Source organism: Phaethon lepturus, unplaced genomic scaffold (assembly GCF_000687285.1).
Source record: "Phaethon lepturus isolate BGI_N335 unplaced genomic scaffold, ASM68728v1 scaffold12658, whole genome shotgun sequence".
Classification (NCBI taxonomy): Eukaryota; Metazoa; Chordata; class Aves; order Phaethontiformes; family Phaethontidae; genus Phaethon; species Phaethon lepturus.
In genome coordinates this window covers 18,878-39,649 of record NW_010559773.1, presented here as the reverse complement: position 1 = coordinate 39,649, position 20,772 = coordinate 18,878, and the positions used below count along the sequence as shown (strand labels likewise).

General features: G+C 36.5%; 1 protein-coding gene across 1 annotated transcript in view; it reads right to left on the bottom strand.

Annotated features, from left to right (window-relative positions):
* Positions 1-5,939: 5,939 nt before the first annotated feature.
* The window catches only part of PLOD2 (procollagen-lysine, 2-oxoglutarate 5-dioxygenase 2), a gene marked incomplete at its 5' end in the record, with an annotated part of 29,929 nt that continues 15,096 nt past the window's right edge, over positions 5,940-20,772 (bottom strand). The window contains 10 exons of the mRNA XM_010293485.1: positions 5,940-6,363; positions 7,663-7,788; positions 8,012-8,158; positions 9,025-9,129; positions 10,093-10,158; positions 10,564-10,677; positions 11,179-11,187; positions 13,302-13,434; positions 14,633-14,758; positions 16,148-16,252. Of these exons, the coding sequence (XP_010291787.1) occupies positions 6,208-6,363; positions 7,663-7,788; positions 8,012-8,158; positions 9,025-9,129; positions 10,093-10,158; positions 10,564-10,677; positions 11,179-11,187; positions 13,302-13,434; positions 14,633-14,758; positions 16,148-16,252 (1,087 nt within the window). The remainder of the gene's footprint in view (positions 6,364-7,662; positions 7,789-8,011; positions 8,159-9,024; positions 9,130-10,092; positions 10,159-10,563; positions 10,678-11,178; positions 11,188-13,301; positions 13,435-14,632; positions 14,759-16,147; positions 16,253-20,772) is intronic.

Below are 20,772 nucleotides of genomic sequence, written 5' to 3'. Positions count from 1 at the left end.
ATATAAAATATATTTTATTATATATATCCTGGTATGTATACTTTACATGGTACATGTTTTAAAGAATGACCAAATGCTTTAAATAGCTCCCTGGTGAATCACAGTTTGCAGAAGTGATTCAGAGATGAGGAGTCTCTAAATTTGGCTGTGCCAGAACTTCATTGTTGCATTGTGCACCCGTCCACCTCTTACATTCACCCAGTACTTCTAAAGATAAAACCTAGCTTTTAGTAGCTTATACTTAATACTTTCTGCGTCAACTTCTCATGCACTGTGTTACTTCATGCTGGAGAACCTTCCTTCAAAAAGCTGTAATGGCCTTGTGCTTTTGGAAATTAAAACTCAGTAAGTGACACCATTTCTTACAGAAATGCCTTCAGTTACCACCATACCCAAGTTAGAAGTCTCTAGGGAAAAAACAAGTTAAACCTCCCAAAATCCCAATCTCCTGTAATCTCAGAGAACTGCTAGAATGCAGGACCTAAAATAGCACAGGAATTCATCCTTAACAAAGCACGCTCCATTTTCTCCAAGTTCTTTATACACATTATGGGCACAAGTAAGTTGGACACAACTATAGCAGCAAAACCCAAAATTCTCCATAATCAGTGTGCTGAGTGCGCACTGGGACTGGAGTAAGATACAGCTCCCTCTCTCAGGTACCCTCAGCAACTCCATCTCTCCATCCCCACTGCTGCCACAGGAGGATGGAGAAAGACCTATCATTCAAATATTAACAACGGCAGTTGGACACACTTTCCCCTCGCTGAAGAATAACAATTGTTATCAGTCACCAAATTACTTTAAGGAACAAAGACCTGAGCAGTTATTCCGCTAGTTCTGCTGCTGCATTACATGGAGAAGACAATTTACTTTATATGCTTGGAAGAATATGCTTTAATTTAAAAATTAAAATTACTACCCTAAAAACAAAGTGGAAAACAATAAGGTTGTACACCACCTTTTCACGCACCGCCAGGGGATGAGTGTACATTGTGAGAGATTAGCAACCCAAGTCTGAGAAAGCTTAAAGCCCGAAGTATTAGTCAAGCTGACTTTGAAGAGTAGGTCCTGATGGCTTAAGATGTTAAATATTGTAAAACATCTCTCACACTTACAGTATTGCTCACATTAACTGCCGTTCCAACTGAAGCTGTGAAAATGCGGTGTTTTCATGCCCCGTCTGTACTACAGACATTGTAGTAAGGAAGTAGCTTACACTAAACTTGGTCTGCTACCTTCCCCCTCTCTCTGCTCCCCACTCCCAGGAGATGGCAGAAACAAAATGGTGCAAAACCATTAGTAGTTGAGCAACTCTCTCTAGCAAAATTCTTGAAAATAGAAGAATTCTGGTTTCAAACCAAAAGACTAATTCCTGAATAGATCTGTTACTATGTGACTATGCATCTCCTTCGCCAACTTCAGCCACTCTGACATTCAACAACCGTGAACCAGTAGTAAGTGGAGGAGGCAGGCACACTATTCAGGACCCAAAACACAAGCAATCTTTTTCAAGAAAATGGAGTTTTCTCAACTACCTAGGTGGCACGGCATCGCCCCGAAGCACTGCCCACGATACGGCCAATATCCTCCACGCTGGCCAGGCTCTCAGCTTTGCTACTTCTGAAGTTGCACTGACACCAATAAAGGCTGTAACCGTGCCGACTGAAATCCTACTTTTGAACTGTTGCCTTACTCTGATACTAAATACATTAAGACAACTATGCTTTTATCAGATAGCTGATCTCACATTTGATTCTTGTGCAAAATAATCCTGAGGGGCATTGCTTTAAATGCAGCCAAAGCAGCTTTTCTGAAGTGAAACTCAATCCAGAAAACTAACTTTCCAAAAGCAATAAATTACTAAGAGACAAAGAAAATTACGATCATCTCTATATTTAGCAGCCTAGCAACACGTCAGGATATCAACTGCTTGTCAGATATCCTCTTGTTAGTTTAGGATTCAGGCTGCAGAGCTCTGTGCCAACAGCTGCACAAGGAAGCAATTCTGTGGGGTGAATTCTGAACTTTCCTGAGCTTTGACCCATCCCCTCCTCATTTTGCCCTCCCCCCAGCCCCAAAATGCGCTACAAAACAGCCATCATCCTGTAAGTGGGATGCATTTATACAGATCTTAAAAGCTACGTTCAAATGGGAAGATAATTACGGGAAAAAAAAAAAAGAATACCATAGCTATAACTAGCAAATAAAATGTTTCACTGAAGATAAAAGCGTCTCTCTCCAATTGTGTTTAACGGTTGATTTGTACACAAGAACAAGGTTCTTCAGTACTGTTGAGCAAGACTATAATTAGATCCAGAATAACTTTTTATATTAAGATACAGAAAGTATTTGGGAAACCATGTTGAAAAGCTATTTGAAGTGACACTTCCACCTTTTGGGTGCAACAAAATCCTGCACCAACACTTCTCATTTCAGTTTTAGTGTTGGCTGGAAACTAACTTCCTGTCAGAAACCATCTTTCTTGGCAGCAGCTAGAGGGAAGAAACAGAACTGGGACTTCCTGGCAGTCATGAATTAATTACTTATTCCTGCAACTCTACAGTTCACTCTACTAGTGCAAATCTCAGCTCTAAGAACTGCCAATATCAATTTCACAAATGCTCTGCCCTCTAATTCATGCTCTGCTATGGAATAAAAACACCCCCATCATTAAAAAAAAGTAACAGACAAGTAATTTATCTGACACCTCAGTCACAGGGGGCTGCCAAGACAGGTATTGTGTTCCCTTTCGCTCACAAAAATAGCAAAGCAGTCTACTCTGCTGTGGAAGAAAGTGAGAATTCAGGAAAGTGAAGATTTAAAAATACTTACTGCTTTCAGAACTGAATCCACTGAAGACCGTATCAGAAATAAATCAAAAGGAAACTGAAACGCATATATTCTTTAAAAAGCTCATTGCAGTAGCTGAAAAGAAAAATCTGAACAAATTCTTTCAAGAAGAAAAACAGAAGCAAAACTAGTACATGCACATGGGAGGAAGAAATGGTAAGGGTCCTTTCTTGACTTTTCTGTCTCTTTAACTTTGTCTCCTTACTTTTTACATGCTGCAGAAGAGAAGCTGTTGTGGAAGCCCTGCACTGAATTAACATTTATTCTATGAATACAGTAGATGTGGGGGAAAAGCAACAACAAAAGAAAAAGGCACAATCAAATTGCTTTCATTATTATTACCTCACTGAAAATCTATCTTCTTTTTGGGTTTGTCATAGTCTTGTTCCTATCAGCTCACAGCAAGAGGGGAACAGTAATCCTCTGGGGGGGGTGGGATGAAGTGGCAAACACATATTGGAATTACTTGTTGCACAGTGATGGTAAAAAAATTAAATACAGTAAAATACCACCAAATGCCCTGAACATTTTTTAGGAGTATCAGTCAGAATGGTTCATGAATATGAAATAAAACAAAGCTATACACAGTCTCGTTTTGGTTAAAAATATTAAGAAATTCTCTTGCCCATACACTGGCTCTCCCACCTCTTACCCACACCACAGTGTATTCAGTGAAAAATAGAGCTAGATGAAAGCAGAACAAGTCAAATACTTTACAAATGTCTCATCTGTTGCACAGCACCTTTATGTCCCTGTACTCCCAAGGTTTCACGTACGCTGCTGGAATTAAGGTTGCTGCTCTCCTCCTGATGCATATATCTTCTATGCCCCAAAACAAACTCTCTTAGGAGACACAAGAGTCTAAGTTCTTTTAAAATTGATGAAAATTAATTTTAATTTCCTAAAAGTGACAATTCTGTGTCAATTTAGCCTGTCTGAGTTTGTGTACTCACATGCTAACAGCACAGCAAAGCTGTCAGAACTAATTCAGGTAAACTGTTAAGAACAAACTTTTTTCTGTTATCTGTCAGTTCCTAAGAAATTAATGATGACACTTCCATATATGTTGCTGTCCACCTGAAAGGTAGTTGTTACCCTTTGAAATACTTCATCAAAAGAAAAAACAAGACAGAATTATAGCAATGAGAGCACGGTAAACACATTTTCCCTTCCTACAAATGTGCAGCACAGTAAATGTAGCATTACGTGTCACTACATGACAAGTAAATTAATAGTTGCAAACAGAAATTTAACAGTAAGTGAAGCCCTCATATACATGTTGAGGGAAAAAATACACATTAAAAAAATCAAATGTGACTGAGATCTAAAAATATACATAATTAAAATACAAGTTATAAAAAAAATTCACCAAAAGAACTTCCCCTGTGTGTTATAGGACTGTATTTTTGAGGGTTTTTTACAAGAAAGCCCCTCATAACAGTGAACTGTCTGTAACTGATGGTAAAAATACTATTCCGTTATGAATTAGCCTACGAGACCACAGGCAAATGCTCAGAAAAAGGTGATTAACAAAGGCTGCTTTCATTCTGAAGGCCTGAATTTTCTGATCTGTTCAAGTTTGCCTAAGCACAGGCTACGTATATAGAGACACTCACTAAGGCAGAAGTATTCCATGTCTGGAAACAGTCAGGGGATATCAACCTCCAAATACTAGCCTGAAATGGAGAAAAGTTGACAGTGTAAAGCAAAATGAAAAGAAAGCAAAGAACTGCCTGTGAAAAGCCATTCCTTTTCAAGCTAGCCTGCTCAAGCCCAACTACTGAAGTTACCACATTTTCATGTATTTGCTTCAGCATAACTTGAAGTATGGTTACAACCCACTCCTCAAAACAGCAGAACAGGGAGATGAGCTGACACGCTTATTTTTGGTAACACAATAATCTTCGAACACCTCTCCCAATCCTTTCAGCTCCAAATAAAGCTTCTGTTTAGGAAACGTGCTATAAAGTTTCTTCAAATACTAGCAGTTAAAAAGTGAACTACTGTTTAGATCATGGAAAAGATCCTATCTATAAAAAAGAAGGTTGGTACAGAAAACAAGAAACATCTATCCTGCTGGGGTCGTTCTGAAAGTGTGATGCACTTTGTGATGTACACAGGCAGCAACACACATGAGAAATCATTTCAGTAGTAACAGAGTAAATAAGTCAAAAACGACACTTAGAGAAACCTCCAATCTAAATATATCTACAATTCCTTTTAAAATATTCATCAATAAATACAATTTCTGTAAGAACAATGGCAACGTGCAAAGAAACTACCTAATACAGTCAAGTAAAAGCTGCTACATTAATTTAAAGTTACCCTTTATTTTTCACAAGTTTTTCCAACAAGTTGTGCATTTTGGCACGGTAGACTTTGAAATAGTTTGCTTCAAGTTTCTTTAAATTACAAACAGTAGATACAGTAGGAATATTTTAAACCCATTTCTTTAAAATAAACGGCAAGTTAAGACCCTTAGCTTTAAAAGAGAAACCACCACGATTTCATTTTCCTGATACAAAATTCAAGTACTTTTAAGTAAGAGTAGAAAATTGTCTTTATAAAACATCCTATTATTAAAATTTACGAGCATTCTGAAAATAAACATCAAATTTCCAGTATCAATTGGGTGCAATTACATATTTAGAAAAATAACTCATTTTAACGGAAGGTCACTTGGTGAAGAAAAGTAAATTTTCAACAGGATGAGTTTTTAGAACAGATGATAAACCATTTTTTTGTAGCTACATTATTTAATCCTTGCTCCATCTCCACAATTAACTTATTTTTTCTTCTAAAGGTGCACATTTCAGTATTGAAAATTAAGAAAACAGGCTATTGAGATTTTTTTCGTTTCAGTATATACCAGCATATGGAATTATTGCTTATCCCCAGCAACTGTATACAAGACTCACTTGATTTTGGTTTTATGCTGTGGTTTTTAATTGTTTGGTACCAAATATACACACCACAAAAACTTTACTGAATGAAAACCACGATAAATTTTTCAGATAATTTTGTATCTAGGATTGTTTGGGGTTTTTTTCAACAAAGAAATGGATTCATTATAAAATGCTTTTTCATTTTCCCTCCTTACCTACTCTTTAAGACAGCGGAATGGAAAACCAAGAAGGACATGTTTACTTTGTGACTCAAGGCTCAGAGCAGATATTGAGAAATCTTCAAAAATTTTAGAACATTTTCTTTTTTTCATTCTTTTAGCCCAAAGTAAGTTTGCTGTCTAGGAACAGCAACTTAAAGTTTCTTTTATCCATCTTCCAGAAGAAATCTATAAATAAATGTTTATGTAAAGAATCAAACACTGCTGAAGGGGGGGGGGGCGGAATAAAATTAAGGATCAATAAATGATACTGCGATGTATCTTGTGCCATTCAAGATAGGAAGTCCTTCATGTAAGTGAGTAAGTCTTCCTGGGTGCATGAAACTCCATCCTTTCCTGGGAGACTCAATGGAGCAGTTGTACCTAATAAATTTACATCCACCTCCCTGCAGTCAAAACACAAACAAAACAAAATCCCAAACATTTACCTTGTGTTTTTTTGAGTAAGTTCCTTTTTATTTATCCACAACTTTATTTTTCTATTATTAATAGGTTGTTAACAATTTTTTTTTTATTATTATCCTTACTACCAAGGTTGCCTCAAGTTGCGCCAGGGGAGTTTACGTTGGATATTAGGAAAAAGAGTGGTCAGGCATTGGAACAGGCTGCCCAGGGAAGTGGTGGAGTCACCATCACTGGAGGTGTTCAAAAAACGTGCAGAGGTGGCACTTCGGGACATGGTTTAGTGGGCATGGTGGTGTTGGGTTGACAGTTGGACTTGATGATCTCAGAGGTCTTTTCCAACCTTAATGATTCTACGATTCTATATATCTTTGGAGCAATACATAACAGACATGCATTTGCAATCAAAGATCTCCCCTTGCTTTGCTTTAGCATTCCCTAGATAACAACTCATTCAAGTAGCAACTCTGACACACAGATCTTCAATAATTTTACTGCAGATGATACCAGGGAGAAGCGAATCACGTTCACAGGCCCTGTTCCAGGACTGCATCCCTATCCAGGATAGCATTTAAACAAGTATTAAATAAATTAATCTGGCTGTTGCTTTTAAACTGAAGGTATGCTTTCTAAAGCAGCAAGTTTGAGAAACACACATGCCTGTTAAGTAGGATTGTGAATAATGTAGGTTTATAAACAAACAGGTTAAGTTTCTCTACTAGTCGAAGCTGGATATTGCTGCCACTGCCCTGCTTATCGCCACACTTTGGGGACTGTTTAGTTAAATTATTTTCTACTGTGATACTGATTCATCTCAGAAAAAAACCCACAAAAAAACAGGAACAACAGTTCAAAACTTTCATTCTGTGGCTGATCTAAAAAACAATCATTGAAAAAGTTGTAAAGAAAAGAAGTCATTTGAGACAACCTGACATTATTTAAAGTATTTTGAAAAATTGGTTTTCACTGTACAAATACAAAGCACTTCAGAAATGTTAAAAATCAAATGGCTAACATCTTCGAAGTTTTTCTTTAAACCCCTTCTCCTGCACCATCTGAAACCATTTTGACCATTTCAGCCTGACTGCATCAACAGTCCTGGATCCTGCAATCAAGCGAATTTAGTACTTGTCAAAAAACACCAAGGAATAATATATCTCAATTTCTGACATACATCTTTTCCTTTTCAACACTGTCTTTAAGTATATCCATTTGGATTCCAACTTGGAAACAATATTAGACACTCAAAGGACATTTTTTAAGTCAGTAAGTTGTGAACTTACTTGAAAGTCCTCTCCGACTTTGTTGAGAGCAATGTTGATTGTGAATGTAGAGGAGTCATGATGAGGTCTGAGTGACCGTTGTCTGTCAGGGCTATATTTTACAACAAAATTCAATAAAGCATACCCCTGAAACAAAATATACAGTCAGACTTCAACACATGAATTTCCAAGTCACACACAGGGTTCTTGGGTTTAATTTTTTTGTTTAAAGTTAACAGTAACATTCATCTATACATGATGCAGCAGTAGTTATAACCTCCCCAACCAAACCGAATAGGGTATATTCAATAAAATACTTAGAACTACTCATGCCACGCAGTAATTACCTGCAAAAATTCTGAACACATACCTTGGTATAATAGCCAGCAAACACTTTTAGCGTTACCGGTGCAATGAACTCTCTTATGAAATGCAGCCATTCATTATCCAGTCCAATTTGCTTCATATGAATATCATCAGTTGGGACGTTTTCATAACCTCCAGAAATACGGCTGTCCTAATGAAAGCACCATAAATAGCCTTGAAATATAGAGATGGAATACTTCTGGGACTTCTACAAATATTTATGTGAAATCTGCAGAATCACAAAACTGCAGCAAAGCAATGCTTTCGTGGGCATATGTGAGCTTGCTGTACAGTAATTTCACAGGAATTTTTTTTTTTTTTAATATTAGTCAGTATTTGGATGTATTGCCTGTAAATAACATCATTACCCCAGGAAGCCCTTATCTACTGAGATGTAGATGCAACTGCAGTTGTACTGTACTCAAGAGAGTACAGGCCTCAACTTGACATGGTAATAAGTGTTAAATAAATTTTTAATTTGAAGAATGTTAAAATCCTTTCTGGAGGCTCCTCCCTGCAGTAAAATAATGACTATAATTTATCCAATTTCCAAGGTACCACGTTTGTGAATATGATAAATGTTCCTCTAATTTTAGCAGTAGTTAATTAATACCTTAAACTTTCTGCAAACAAAAACACAATAGCTACCCACATTTGTGGGCAACTGCTTAGGGGGACAAGTCTGACAAATTAGTACTGAACAGCTAAACGAGTAAAACTTCTCTGAACGCTTATCCGATAGTTATCCGAGGATGATCTTGGATAGATGTTGATAACTACTACAGCAACTGCACCACTGTCAGTGACAGAATTTGCTAGTTCAAGGTTAATTGAGGAATGTCTCTAAATCTACTGAACAACAAGCTACCTGGCAGACTAAACTAAGCATTTGATACTATGATGCCGATGTCTCATCATTGGCAAATGTTGGAATGTTTGTTTGTTGCAGTAAACTGTGACTTACTATCATAAAGGTACTCACTCATTAAGGTCATGTTTATATAGGTGGACACTTACTTGGTGTTTTCCACCAGACCATTGTCCAAAATGTTCCATTTCTTCTACCAATTCATCACAGGCAGTGTCAGAAAATATGGGAAACCAAAACACATCCGGACATGGCTACAAAGGCAATTAAAAAGTTAACAACATTAATGTCTTTCAGTGTTCACCTTTAAAGCTATCTTTTATTTTCAACTGCTAAAAAAAGGACATCTTCATTTTTCTTAGTCACTACAGTATATCAGCTGTTCTCATCTGAGCCATAATTCAGATACTTCTACATAATTTTTATCTTGATCTGCAAGCACATTCTCACAGAATGAAGCAAAAACTATGAGCTACCTTATAAGCCATGAGACAGCATTAACAGCTGCATCAGTGTACCCACATATTCTGTGCCTTGGTTCATCTAAAGAACAACCCCAATCTTCTACATTACAAGCTATTACAAAAAAGTTTAAAACTTAACTTTGTTTTAAACACAAAAACAATTTATCCCAGCTTATTAAGGAAGCAAAATTCATTAAATCACTGTCCCCTATTGTCACAGAACTGATCATCCAACACTGGTACAACAATTACCATCTTAGAAGTGCTCTGTCCAGATCAGTTGCATGAAAGCAAGCAGCCAGGCAAACGAAAAAAAAACGCCTCCGCACCGCCAGCAAGAGGCTCTACCTTGGATTCATGGTTGTCAGACCTTAGGAATCCATAGGGAAAGGCACACCCCAGGAAGTTGTCTAGATGAGCTTGCCTTTACTAGACACCGGAAAACACAGCAATCTGCTACAGAAATTTTATTAGGCCTTCTGCTAGCAGTACTAGCTAGTTCAAATAAGGTAAATACATCTGTATTTTGGAGAAGGCAATTACTTGGACAACTAAATTATTCTGAGTAAGCCAGCAATTATTTTTTGGAGTCCTCTCATCTAGTTTTCAAAACAGCAAAGATTCAGTTCCAACCCAAAACATCAAAAAGCTGTTCAGCCACAGACCAAAACAGTATTTGCATGGAAATAGTTACTGTATGCCAATTTATTATCAGTCAGTCCCACAGATTTTAAGAAATCTACTTAAGCCCACCTGTTCTACTATATTATCGGTGAAGATCTTCGAGTAGTTGGGATTTATATAGGTTTCCTTCCAGTCCTAAAAAACATGATTTTAAAACATTAAAACAGAACAAACTGATTTATAAGTGACAAAAAATAATTTATATTCTTTCAGTAGAGCAAATGAGTAGCATTGCAAACAAACAACTTCCTACACCCATAAACAAACTGGTTCTTATGTCAAAAATCATGAAACCTGTTACATCAGGGCCATATCTCCAACTCCTTACTCTGGTGATCACTTAGCTTGTGATGTGATATGATATACTGTCATTTGCTTAAGTGGATGGTAAAGAACACCTTTTAGTACACAACCAATGTTTAGTGCATAATAAACAAACGTTCTCCATGTAAAGTCTTTAAATCCCAAGTCCTTTACAATACATAAACTTTACAATTTTTTCAAATAAAACAACTGTTTCATTAACAATTAGATGCATACCACAGGATTTTCAAATATCTGCCAGAGGTCATTGTTGTAGTGGGAGGTATTGTAATTGGCTGTAGAAATAAGTCTTCCAAATTCATGTCTGTTGGTAATGTACATGAAAACACCCTATACCAAGTAGAGAAAATGTCATTAGCAAAACTGTCCATCTTATCAAAAATGATATTTTAAAAAAGTATGTTTGATTATGCCTGCACTTTCATAAAATACAATCACACACTTGTACATACGTATTACACATGTGCTATTCATTTAGCTTCTTTAACTTTCACGTGGTTGATTCTAATCACCAACTAGTGTTCATAATTTCTTGTTTACAACCATTTAGTTGAATTTATTTTCTAAACACATTAAACCAGAACATATATTGTTCATAACGTAAACTCACACACAGTTACAGGAAGGAAAAAACAGAAGAGTGGTTGGTTGATTTGTTTTCCAGAAAACCTAAACACACACACTGGAAGCATCTGTTCTCAAACTGAGAATGTTCATACAAGAAAACCAACATCTAGGGTTTAGTTTCTGATTAAAAACTGAAAGAATAAGCTAGCAGTAAAATGTCTACTGGAAGTCAGAACAAGAAACTTATTTCAGAGTATTCACTACATGATCCTTCTGGTGAATTGGCCTGAAATAAAAAGATATTGGCAAATACAGCAAATAAGAATATTCAAATCGGGGTACAAAACAGCAGAGCACTGAAGTATGTTCACTGAAGCAAACATTGCAAAATATGTGCAAGATATCAAGTGTGGTAAGATACAGCTTTCTTGAGCTATTAAAAGAAGTTATTAACAAAACTCTCTTGATTAGAAATAGTAGCAGAAAATAGTCTTTTTTTAAAGAAATTTAGGTTCTGTGGGGTTTTTTTAGTTTACTGTTTTTCAGACTAAAACTTCACTTCAGAAGCGTTTGTGACTTTGGATTTGCAGCAGATGAAGACAGTACCATTTGGATACTTTGTTATTTCTGCCTATTTTTTTTGTCTGAAAAAGAGTTCAACTGTTAGAAAGATACTGATTATGTTAAACACGTGCCCACTTTTGGGCACTTACCAAATCATAAAGTAACTGCAGCAGGGAGAATAAGGAGGGTCTGGGTCAAGAAAAACAGCTTGAAGTGATGATTTCACAAACTGCCCTGTGTGGTCACCGAGAGCGCCTGGCTGACCTGCTAGTGATTTAAGCTTTAGTCCTTCCTAGGACTGCTGAATTGATTTTAGCTACGGAAGCACAGCTTAGCACACCTTCACCTCAGAAGCACTGAGAAACCTCCCTCAGGAAACAAGAAGCCTCCCTAAGACTCTGAGCTGGTCATGAATAAGCTGTCCCTGGCAAAAACTTGACACTTGGAAGACTGAAGAGAAAGCTAGAGCGGTATTTCATTAGAGTAAGTGAACAGAGGAGAAGTATCTTCTTGTGGTAGAATAATACTGCATGTAATAACAACTAATGAATAAAAAAAATAAAGCAACACCTTTGGGGGTCTGAGCATATGGAATGTTTCCGAAGAAGGGGAGTCTTTTTCCCTTTGTAAAGTCTAAAATGAAGGAGAATCATCACATCAGTTTTCTGATACATAATCTTTCTCCGTTTCCGACTACTAGTAGGTTTCCACAGTTACATTAGGGAAATAGCAGCCTTTGATCAAAAGCTGATATGCCTTTACAGACAACATGCATCTCCAAGCAAAGCTCATAATACGCATGTCAAAGCTGTTTCCACCAGCCCCTTCTTATCTGCTGCAATACAAAAACAAGCACGTACCAGACCATCTTGCAGCACAGACTGAGAAAGAGGAAAAGAGAAAGCAATTTTCTGATGAGCCAGTCAGATTAGTTTAATGAGCACATGGGAAGCACAGGTTTGCGATAACTGATGCTGAGGTTTGAATACAACAGAATTGAACGGGGATGTTCTGAAGAATCAGTACAAACAAAGGAGATCATGCCTTGTTATGAGGGAATAAAAAAATTAATACTTGCCAACTTTTCTTGTTCAATTCAGCAAAATTATTTTTCAATGCTACAGTGTCTGGAAATAGGTCTGGTTTAGGTCTTATTTGTTTCTGTGCTGAAACTAGTGTAAATATCAGTAGAAATGCGGATTTACATATTCATATTTTTATAGTACAAATACGTTTTCTCTCATTACTTACAGCTTAATGCAAGTAACAAATTTCTGATACAGTTTTAATCTACCTGGAAAAATCAATGAGTAATTCATGCTCCCTAAGAAGATTCATACAACTTCCTAAATCACTTCAGCTTTTTATATCAACACTGCCCATCATTAATTCAAATATGTATCTACTTAAATATAAAATTGCAAAATATTCCAGCTTACTTGGCTAGAAGTATCACATTGTATAAAAATGTGCATAATAGAGATGCTCTAAATGCATTGGTAAGTTTGAAGTCATACACAGCAGAGAAGTTGAGCCCTCTTTTATACTGTTGAGATTCCGCTGAGGAAGGTATTTTAACCTCAATAGAAGTTTTCAGTGCATTTAAATAAAAACCATCATGCAGCGAGTGCACCGGCCTTGCAAAAACCTCGGTTCTCAACAATTTAACGAAATACACCTAAGATGTTCTATGTCACAAAAATTGGCCAGTACTTTGAATTAGAAGTAAAACTATAATATCCAAGATCAATCAAGTGAAGCAGTCAGGTGTAGCAGGACACAAAGAAGTCTGCGTGTATTTAAAAGCAAGCTGTTATAGATACATCATTCCTGCAGAGAGCCATATCAGGATCCAACTTATCACGCATAAAGTAGTTCTTTTCTTTCATCTCCGATCGGAGAGTTTGTCCCTTAATTAAGTATATATTAGCCATATATGGAATATTCCATACTCCTCTGTAAAAACAAAAAATGCAAATAGTTTAAAGCCATGAACATTAATTTGTTGTCTATTCTATCAAATCAATGCCTCTGTATTTGCTGACAAGACTAAGCAAGTTTCAAGGAAATGAAGCTGAAAGGCTCCCAAGACATTTGAAAAACTACAGCTGGACATTGTGGACATCTCAAATGTAGGCGTAGGCAGTAATTCAACTTTTATGAAGTATTGCTATAAAAAAAATAGAAAGGTCAAATTCTCTAAAGGTTTTTAACTACAAATGTACTTGATGTTTCCATAGTTAAGGCACTCAGTCAAACTCTTTTATAATATTATTCTACACTACCAGATGGAGAAAATAATTCTGAAACAGATTTTTAAGTGAGTTTAAAGACTTCACTGAGGCTTCACACAGCTGGTCTGACCTCCTCACACAAATACCCACGGACCACAGCAGGCCACGTATTTATGTCACTTGGGCCAATATCAACAAAAAAAGCATTCCTGTCACAATGCTCACTCTCAGATTTCCTCCCTCCCAGTGCCACGAGCACATCTTTCAGTGCAATTGAAATACAGCCAGTCCTATTCAAGCAGTGAATCTGTTTTAGACCTTTTATTCTTCCAGGGCAATGAAAAGGCATCACCACATGGTGGGAAAGTCAAGCTTAGAACAACTTACATCACATTCCTTTAGGGGAAGAACAAACCCAAAAGGCTATGTAACAAAAGTATTTCTCAAGAGCTCCTTAAGATATATCTGACATAATATACACGAAGGAACACGTGAAGAAATTATAGGGTTTTTTTTTTTGCATTTGCCCCAAAGAGATGAAGAAGTCATTTGATGAATGCAACTATCATTTCTGTTGACTGAGGTTCCTGGCATACAGGGTTTTGGGTTTCCTATTTGTCTTGCCATTTTCTGTATTATGCACAGCTAGAGTAACCAGACACAATCAGACAGGTACTAGTAATGACTATGTCTATTACTAATACCAGCTCACCATGTCAAACACAATGCTTTTTTATTCAAGCTGGGAATGGGAAAAACACAAATGTGAAAACAAATGCATTATATGAAATAGAGAAAGCTAAACAACAAAACTAACCTAAGCTCTTCAGGAATACCACATTGCATGAAAATGTTAAGAACATGTTGCTAACAACCATACTCAGTGCCTTGACTTTAAAAATCAGCATACAATTACTTACACTCTGTTCCCTTGGACAATATCAACATAATCTTCTGATCGAGCATAATAGCCATCTGGGCTCAAAGCACCCCAGAAATTGGACCAAAGCTTCCCATGACGAGTTACGAGTGGAGCAATTATCTTTCTGTAAAGTGATACATTGCATAAGAAAATATGAACTGTTTTATGTAGACTATATATCAAAATATACCAGCTTTCCTCAGTTTGGAATATAGTGTACTTAGAACACCAATGACTGTCAAGTCTTGGAACAGCTGTTCTGAGCTTAAGTTGAAAGAACCAGCATCTAAGTACCCACTGCCCAGAAACAACATCATTGTAACAGAAGCAAAGACTCCTATAAATTGGATGTGGCTTGATTTTCAGTAAAGCAAAAAAATACTGCCCATAGCATAATGGCAAAAAGCATCACAAAGTCAAAGACATAAAAAAAAAAAAAAAAAAAAACACACACAACAAAGCAACACACTGAACACTGAGACTTAGCTTAGACAAAATTTAACAGGGTCAAAAGGGGAAATCTAAGTTGACCAAGAATAAAAAGAAAAAATGATACTTTGTTTAGGAGGGTGCTTACCAGTATACATATTTTGAAAAGCTTGTTTTTTCTACCTAGCATATCTGGCTTTTAGCTACTTTCTACAACAATAAGCATTACAAGGAATATAATGCAAAGGACCAACAGCCACATCTGTACTTAAGCTCCGTCCCTTCTCACTAGTGGTCAAGAGACATTAATAATTTTTCTTTCTGTGATATACTTGAGATTCACAGATTCGTTTTGAAGAGGCAAACACCACCTACCTACCTAACGGGAAGTTACAAATTGGCAGGAGTGAAGTGCACAGCATTCACAGCTGGCCCAGTCTGCTGATAGAGTCACAGCTTTGTGTAACTTAAGAGACTATAATAACACTAATAATAATGAAATAATTAATACTAATTACATAATAACTAACTGAAGTAAAAATACTAATAATTAGTAAATTAAAGTAATAATACTAATAATAATGAAACTGGTTGTTACAGCTGCTTCATCTCCTATACCTTTTCACTATTCTATTGCATCTATGATTTAAAAAGAAAGTAATAATACTGCAATACTACAGTAATAAACTCTAGGGAGTTTTTGCTTGGTTTTGGCTTGGGGTTGCTTTGCTGTTGTTCGGGGTTGAGGGGTTTTTTTTTTTGACATTTTGCATGTGACCAACTTTGAAATAATTAGTCAGTGAAATCTTAATTCACTTCATAAAACCTGCTTTCAACACATCATTCCCTTCAGAGGAACTCTGAAGCATTTGAAATTCACACCAGGAACTGTTGCTTGACAGGAACAAAATGCTTTGTGAATTGTTGTCCTCTGAGCCCATTATGAACTACGGCAATCAAACACCACAAGTAAACAAAGAGGATCTAACTCTGCAAGAACAGACGGGATCTTATTTTCTCTGGATAGGCCCCAGAGAATCCCTTCAAGTTGGAAGAAATTCTGTAAAATCAGAAAATACTACACCTGTTCTGTTCTATCAGTATTCTTAACGTTTTCGGGTTTGTCAGCACGACATCTGCATCTATGCTGAAGTAATATTCACACACTTTATCCTGGCGACAAAGGTCCCTAAAAAGACAAAAAGGAATGGTTAACGTGCACATGTCCAGAAAAGACTCACAAACAACAAAACAAAACAAAAACAACACGCAAAAAACTCAAATCACGAGCAAGTGGTCTACTCACAAATTGCATTAAAATCCCTCTGCAGGTAGTATAGTAAAAGAAAAGTGTCTTTAGATTACAGTAGAGTGATAAACTAAAAGAAGATTTAAAAACATGGATCAGATGCCTTATATTTTTCTTTTAATAAACTAAGCGATCTCTCACCTTTACCAAGTTCAGTAAGAGCTGAACTGTCCTAATGTAAATAGGGAGGGAGGGGGGAAATCAAGTCACTGATTTATACAGCTGGATATCAGTACAGTCACTTAACAGTGAAGTACAAGTTTATTAAGTAAGCTTGTCTAGTAAGTAACAGCATGTGGCTGTAACACTATCTTTGGGCAAAGATGCTACAAATGGGCTCTGCTGATCAGAATAGTAACTGAAACCTTATGGACAGTGTAAGACAAAAAGTATAAAGAAATATATATTTAAAGGCCTTTTCTTAGTCTTTTTGTCACCTAAAAACACCCCAGAGTTGGTAAAGAGAAATATAAAACAATTTCATAGGCAGTGAATGGAAATTAGAAAAAGGAATTTAATTTGCCCCATACACTATTTCTATCAGAGTAAGTTACTTGCATAGATTCCCACACCTTCAAGAGAAAGCTTCAACCAAGCAGAAGACACATTCTCGTATAACTATAAAAGTAAGATACACAGACTACATTTGTACGTCTCTGTTAGGGTACGCTTGCTAGGCTAAGATCCAGTATAGTGAATTCAGCTTTCCTATGCCAAGTAGTAAATCAAATACACTTTCAGAGGAAGTGGAACAAGCAGTAGCTTTCCATCGTGCAGATGGTATTATTGATTTTGTCTATTTTGCTCACTATTATTGACAGAACTTGCATTAATACCATTATAACAGCTTGAAACATTAAAATTATTTTACTTTCTTGCTTTAGAGCATCTATAAACATTGTTTTAGTTGAAGTTCCATGTAATTTGATTGTTTCTAACTGTTTTCTGCAAAGGAAAATATCTCTGTCACTTCAGAAGATCTGGCAAACAGTGGATGTGACGACCTACATAAAAGTCAAGGCAACCACTGGCAAGGCTTCCTGCCTGCCTCTCCTTTGTTCCCCTCTGCTACCTAACGCAGCACTTCACTCAGCATTTATTCTGTCTGCCATAAGGATTACTACTTATGAACACCTTTTGGGTCTTCTTGTTCAAGTTTTCTTCTCCTTAAAGGTGTTTAGAGGTATGACTTTCTTGGAATCACAGTAGAAGGTAAAGCTTTTTTTACTCCATAAATTTAAGCAACCCTTACTCTTCAAACTTGACCACTAAAGATGTAGTAATGATTTGAGCCAAATTTTTAAAATACCAAAATGACAGAAATGGTCTTCACATTACTGCTACTGTTGCAGTCACTGTCTTTGGGCACATACCCATAGTTTAAATCTTTGGTCAGTCTCTGGTTTTGCTTTAACTGGCATCTCCTTCACTGACAGTTTTCTATCTTACATATAGATTTTTTTTTTGACAGCAACTCCTTAATCAGCACTTCCTTGCATAATTGCCCCGATTGAAAGCAGCAGGTTTTATTTTGGCCATAACACAGCCCAGCAATTAAGTCTTTATGGCATTTTTCCATTAGTAGCTTATTCTGTTCAAAGCTTTACACCTACTGAATGCAATTCACATGTAGCTTTATCATTAGCATAATTACAATTATTAATAGTAACCTGACTTTTATATTGCACTTGACATTAGCTGTTAAATTTCTTCCAAAAATATTCAGCTCTTTTATCCTCATTCTACTAATGAAGAAACTAAACCTGAGACCAACAGGCTCAATGCCAGCCCAGTGTTCCAGCCACAACACTGCCCAGCACCTCCCCAAACACCGCTAAACCTTTCATTCCTAACTAAAGTATGAATGGAATTAATGTTTTTAATTATGAAAATGTGAAAAAGCAAGTGGAACAAATTTATATTTAGCAAACATGACTGGAAAATTGACTACATAATTTCAAAATGTATGGTACTTCAACTTTTGCCATTCCTCCCCCCTGCCTTTAACTCCAGAATTCTATTAAACCTGGTCCAATACGTTTAGTGTTGAAAATCCTTCTGTTCTTCATTCACATAGTAATCCAAAGCACAAAATAATAAAAGTTTTGGTCTAAGTCACACTCAGTCTTTCAATAATCTATTGAGACCTCTTTGAAAGCATTACTGCCTTAAATACACTGGAAATTCAGCTGTAGCACAAATCACCTACAATGTGAAACCTCTAACTTCAATCTCTGTAACCAAGAATACTAAATATATATATTTATAATATATATACTTATATAGGAGTGCCAATACATATATATAAAAAAGGTGAAAAATCAAGGCTACTGTCCTGCCTGTACTTTGACTCATTTTTTCCCCCCCTAATTCCTTCTATACCGCATTGAAGACTGCATCACCAAATGGCAACAATTCATATTTAAAGAATAATTCTCCTTCTGTTTCCAGATACAAGTCACCACGTCAAATGTGCAATAAGTTTTGCCTTTGCACTTTAAGGTCACTAACAAAAATCTCCACAAAACACTTCCAGTTTCAGATATGCAGAAAAAGAATTGTAAAAGTTTCTGTCAAAATTAATCAGGCAAGCCTACTCTTAAGGAATTAATGCATGTTCTCTTTAGGCTTTCAGTGTTGCCAAGTAGCTTCCCCAAGGAAATAAAAGTAATCCTGCATATTCTCATGCTTTAAAGTGTTACCTCCTTACAGTGTATGCTAACCTCTCGAGATGTAGAAATCCCAGATTATGTGTGAAAATATTTATTACGTATATCCAGGTCCCAGCAAGGAACAAGTGGAAAGTGCATTCTAGAAATACTCATATGTAAAATAATACACTTCTCAATCTAAATTCAATGGCTAAAACCTTTCATCTACTTGCTTTACCCTCCACATGCTTATAAACTAAGACCAAATATTGAAAAGAAAGCTATATTTTTTGTACATAACTTAAAGTCATTTCAGTGTAACAATTAACAAAGATTTAATAGAAGGCCAATATTTTTTACTGGAAGCGTGAAGCAAAGCTCAGCAGATCAGTTTACAGTATTTTGCAATTGGAGTGATATTTAACTTTGCTTACAAACCACAAGCCCATCTGGAACAGTGACCTCATCTGAAAAGGGAAAGTGTCACTGCTCTTCTCTTCATCAAACTTTCCACTGAGATATTCCAAGGGGCAAGTTGCTTATAGGGGTAAGACATATAGACCACTCCATTTCTTTACCATTGAATAACATACTTTTTTTTAGACACAGTTTGAATTTGAAATTAATCAATGTATCATTTTTATACCCCTCACAGTTTGGAAATACGATTTGAAATGCCGACTGTGAGCCTGAAGGAAAAGCCCTACTCCATTTCACAGACCTCTGAAGGAAAAAGTGCCCCAGATACAAGGCTGCAACACACACTTAAAGACTGGGTGGCATTGCCTGCCATTTAGGACTATCTTCTTCATCTCTCTGGATAGACACAACAGTATAAAGAAATTCTTACCACTCATCACTAAAAACAAACAACTGTAGTCACAAAACAGATAAAGCACTAATGTTTACTTTTGTATCTCAGGCTTCAGTATTGTTACCACAGTTACTGCACCTGAAAGCTACTGAAATCAGATATGGGTGGGAAAGTTGTTTTTCTTCTGCAACACTCCCAGTTCAAAATGTTCCTCCTCCATCCAACACTGAAATCAAAAACTGCTCAAGTGTTCAGGAGAAGCAGTTCCAAAAAATCCAAGGCTCCAACAGAAATCACTTGACATCTGGGAGACACAGATTTAACCCCTGCTCTTCCTTTAACCACAGCAAAGATACTTGCCCTACTTACAGGACTGAAACCCAGGACTCCTCCTGCATCCCTGTCGTCATTTATCAATACCAATGGGAACTTGGACACATTGACAATACATCTGACTTTCAAGAAGCACATAGGAGACCCCAAATTCAGCTCAAAATTCAACAGTGAGGTCAATGAACTCTGATACTGATCTCTCCACTATTCTTCCTAAAACTTTTGAAAGCTTTCAACGTAACTTTCATCAAAACTTGCACATTCCCACTAAAAGTTGGGGTAAACCACACATCTTAAAAAGTTCAGAAAAAAACCCTAGCTAGTTCTATTACTAATATTTTTGAGGGAGGAAAAAAACACCTCAAAAAAGAAAGCCTGAAGTCTGTAAGTACTGGGGGGGGAAAAAAAGATTACGGAAAATAAGCTTTTTATAAATAAAACCTCAGAGAAGCAAATAAAATAAATTCCCGTATTTCCCCACTTTCTGTTACTGCTTGAACATATTTCATATTGTTATTTTACATTTTCTATCATAACAAATTCTGTAACAGCTGGCTGCAATCTCAGCTCCAAACAAAGCAAAACCACAAATTAATTTTTTC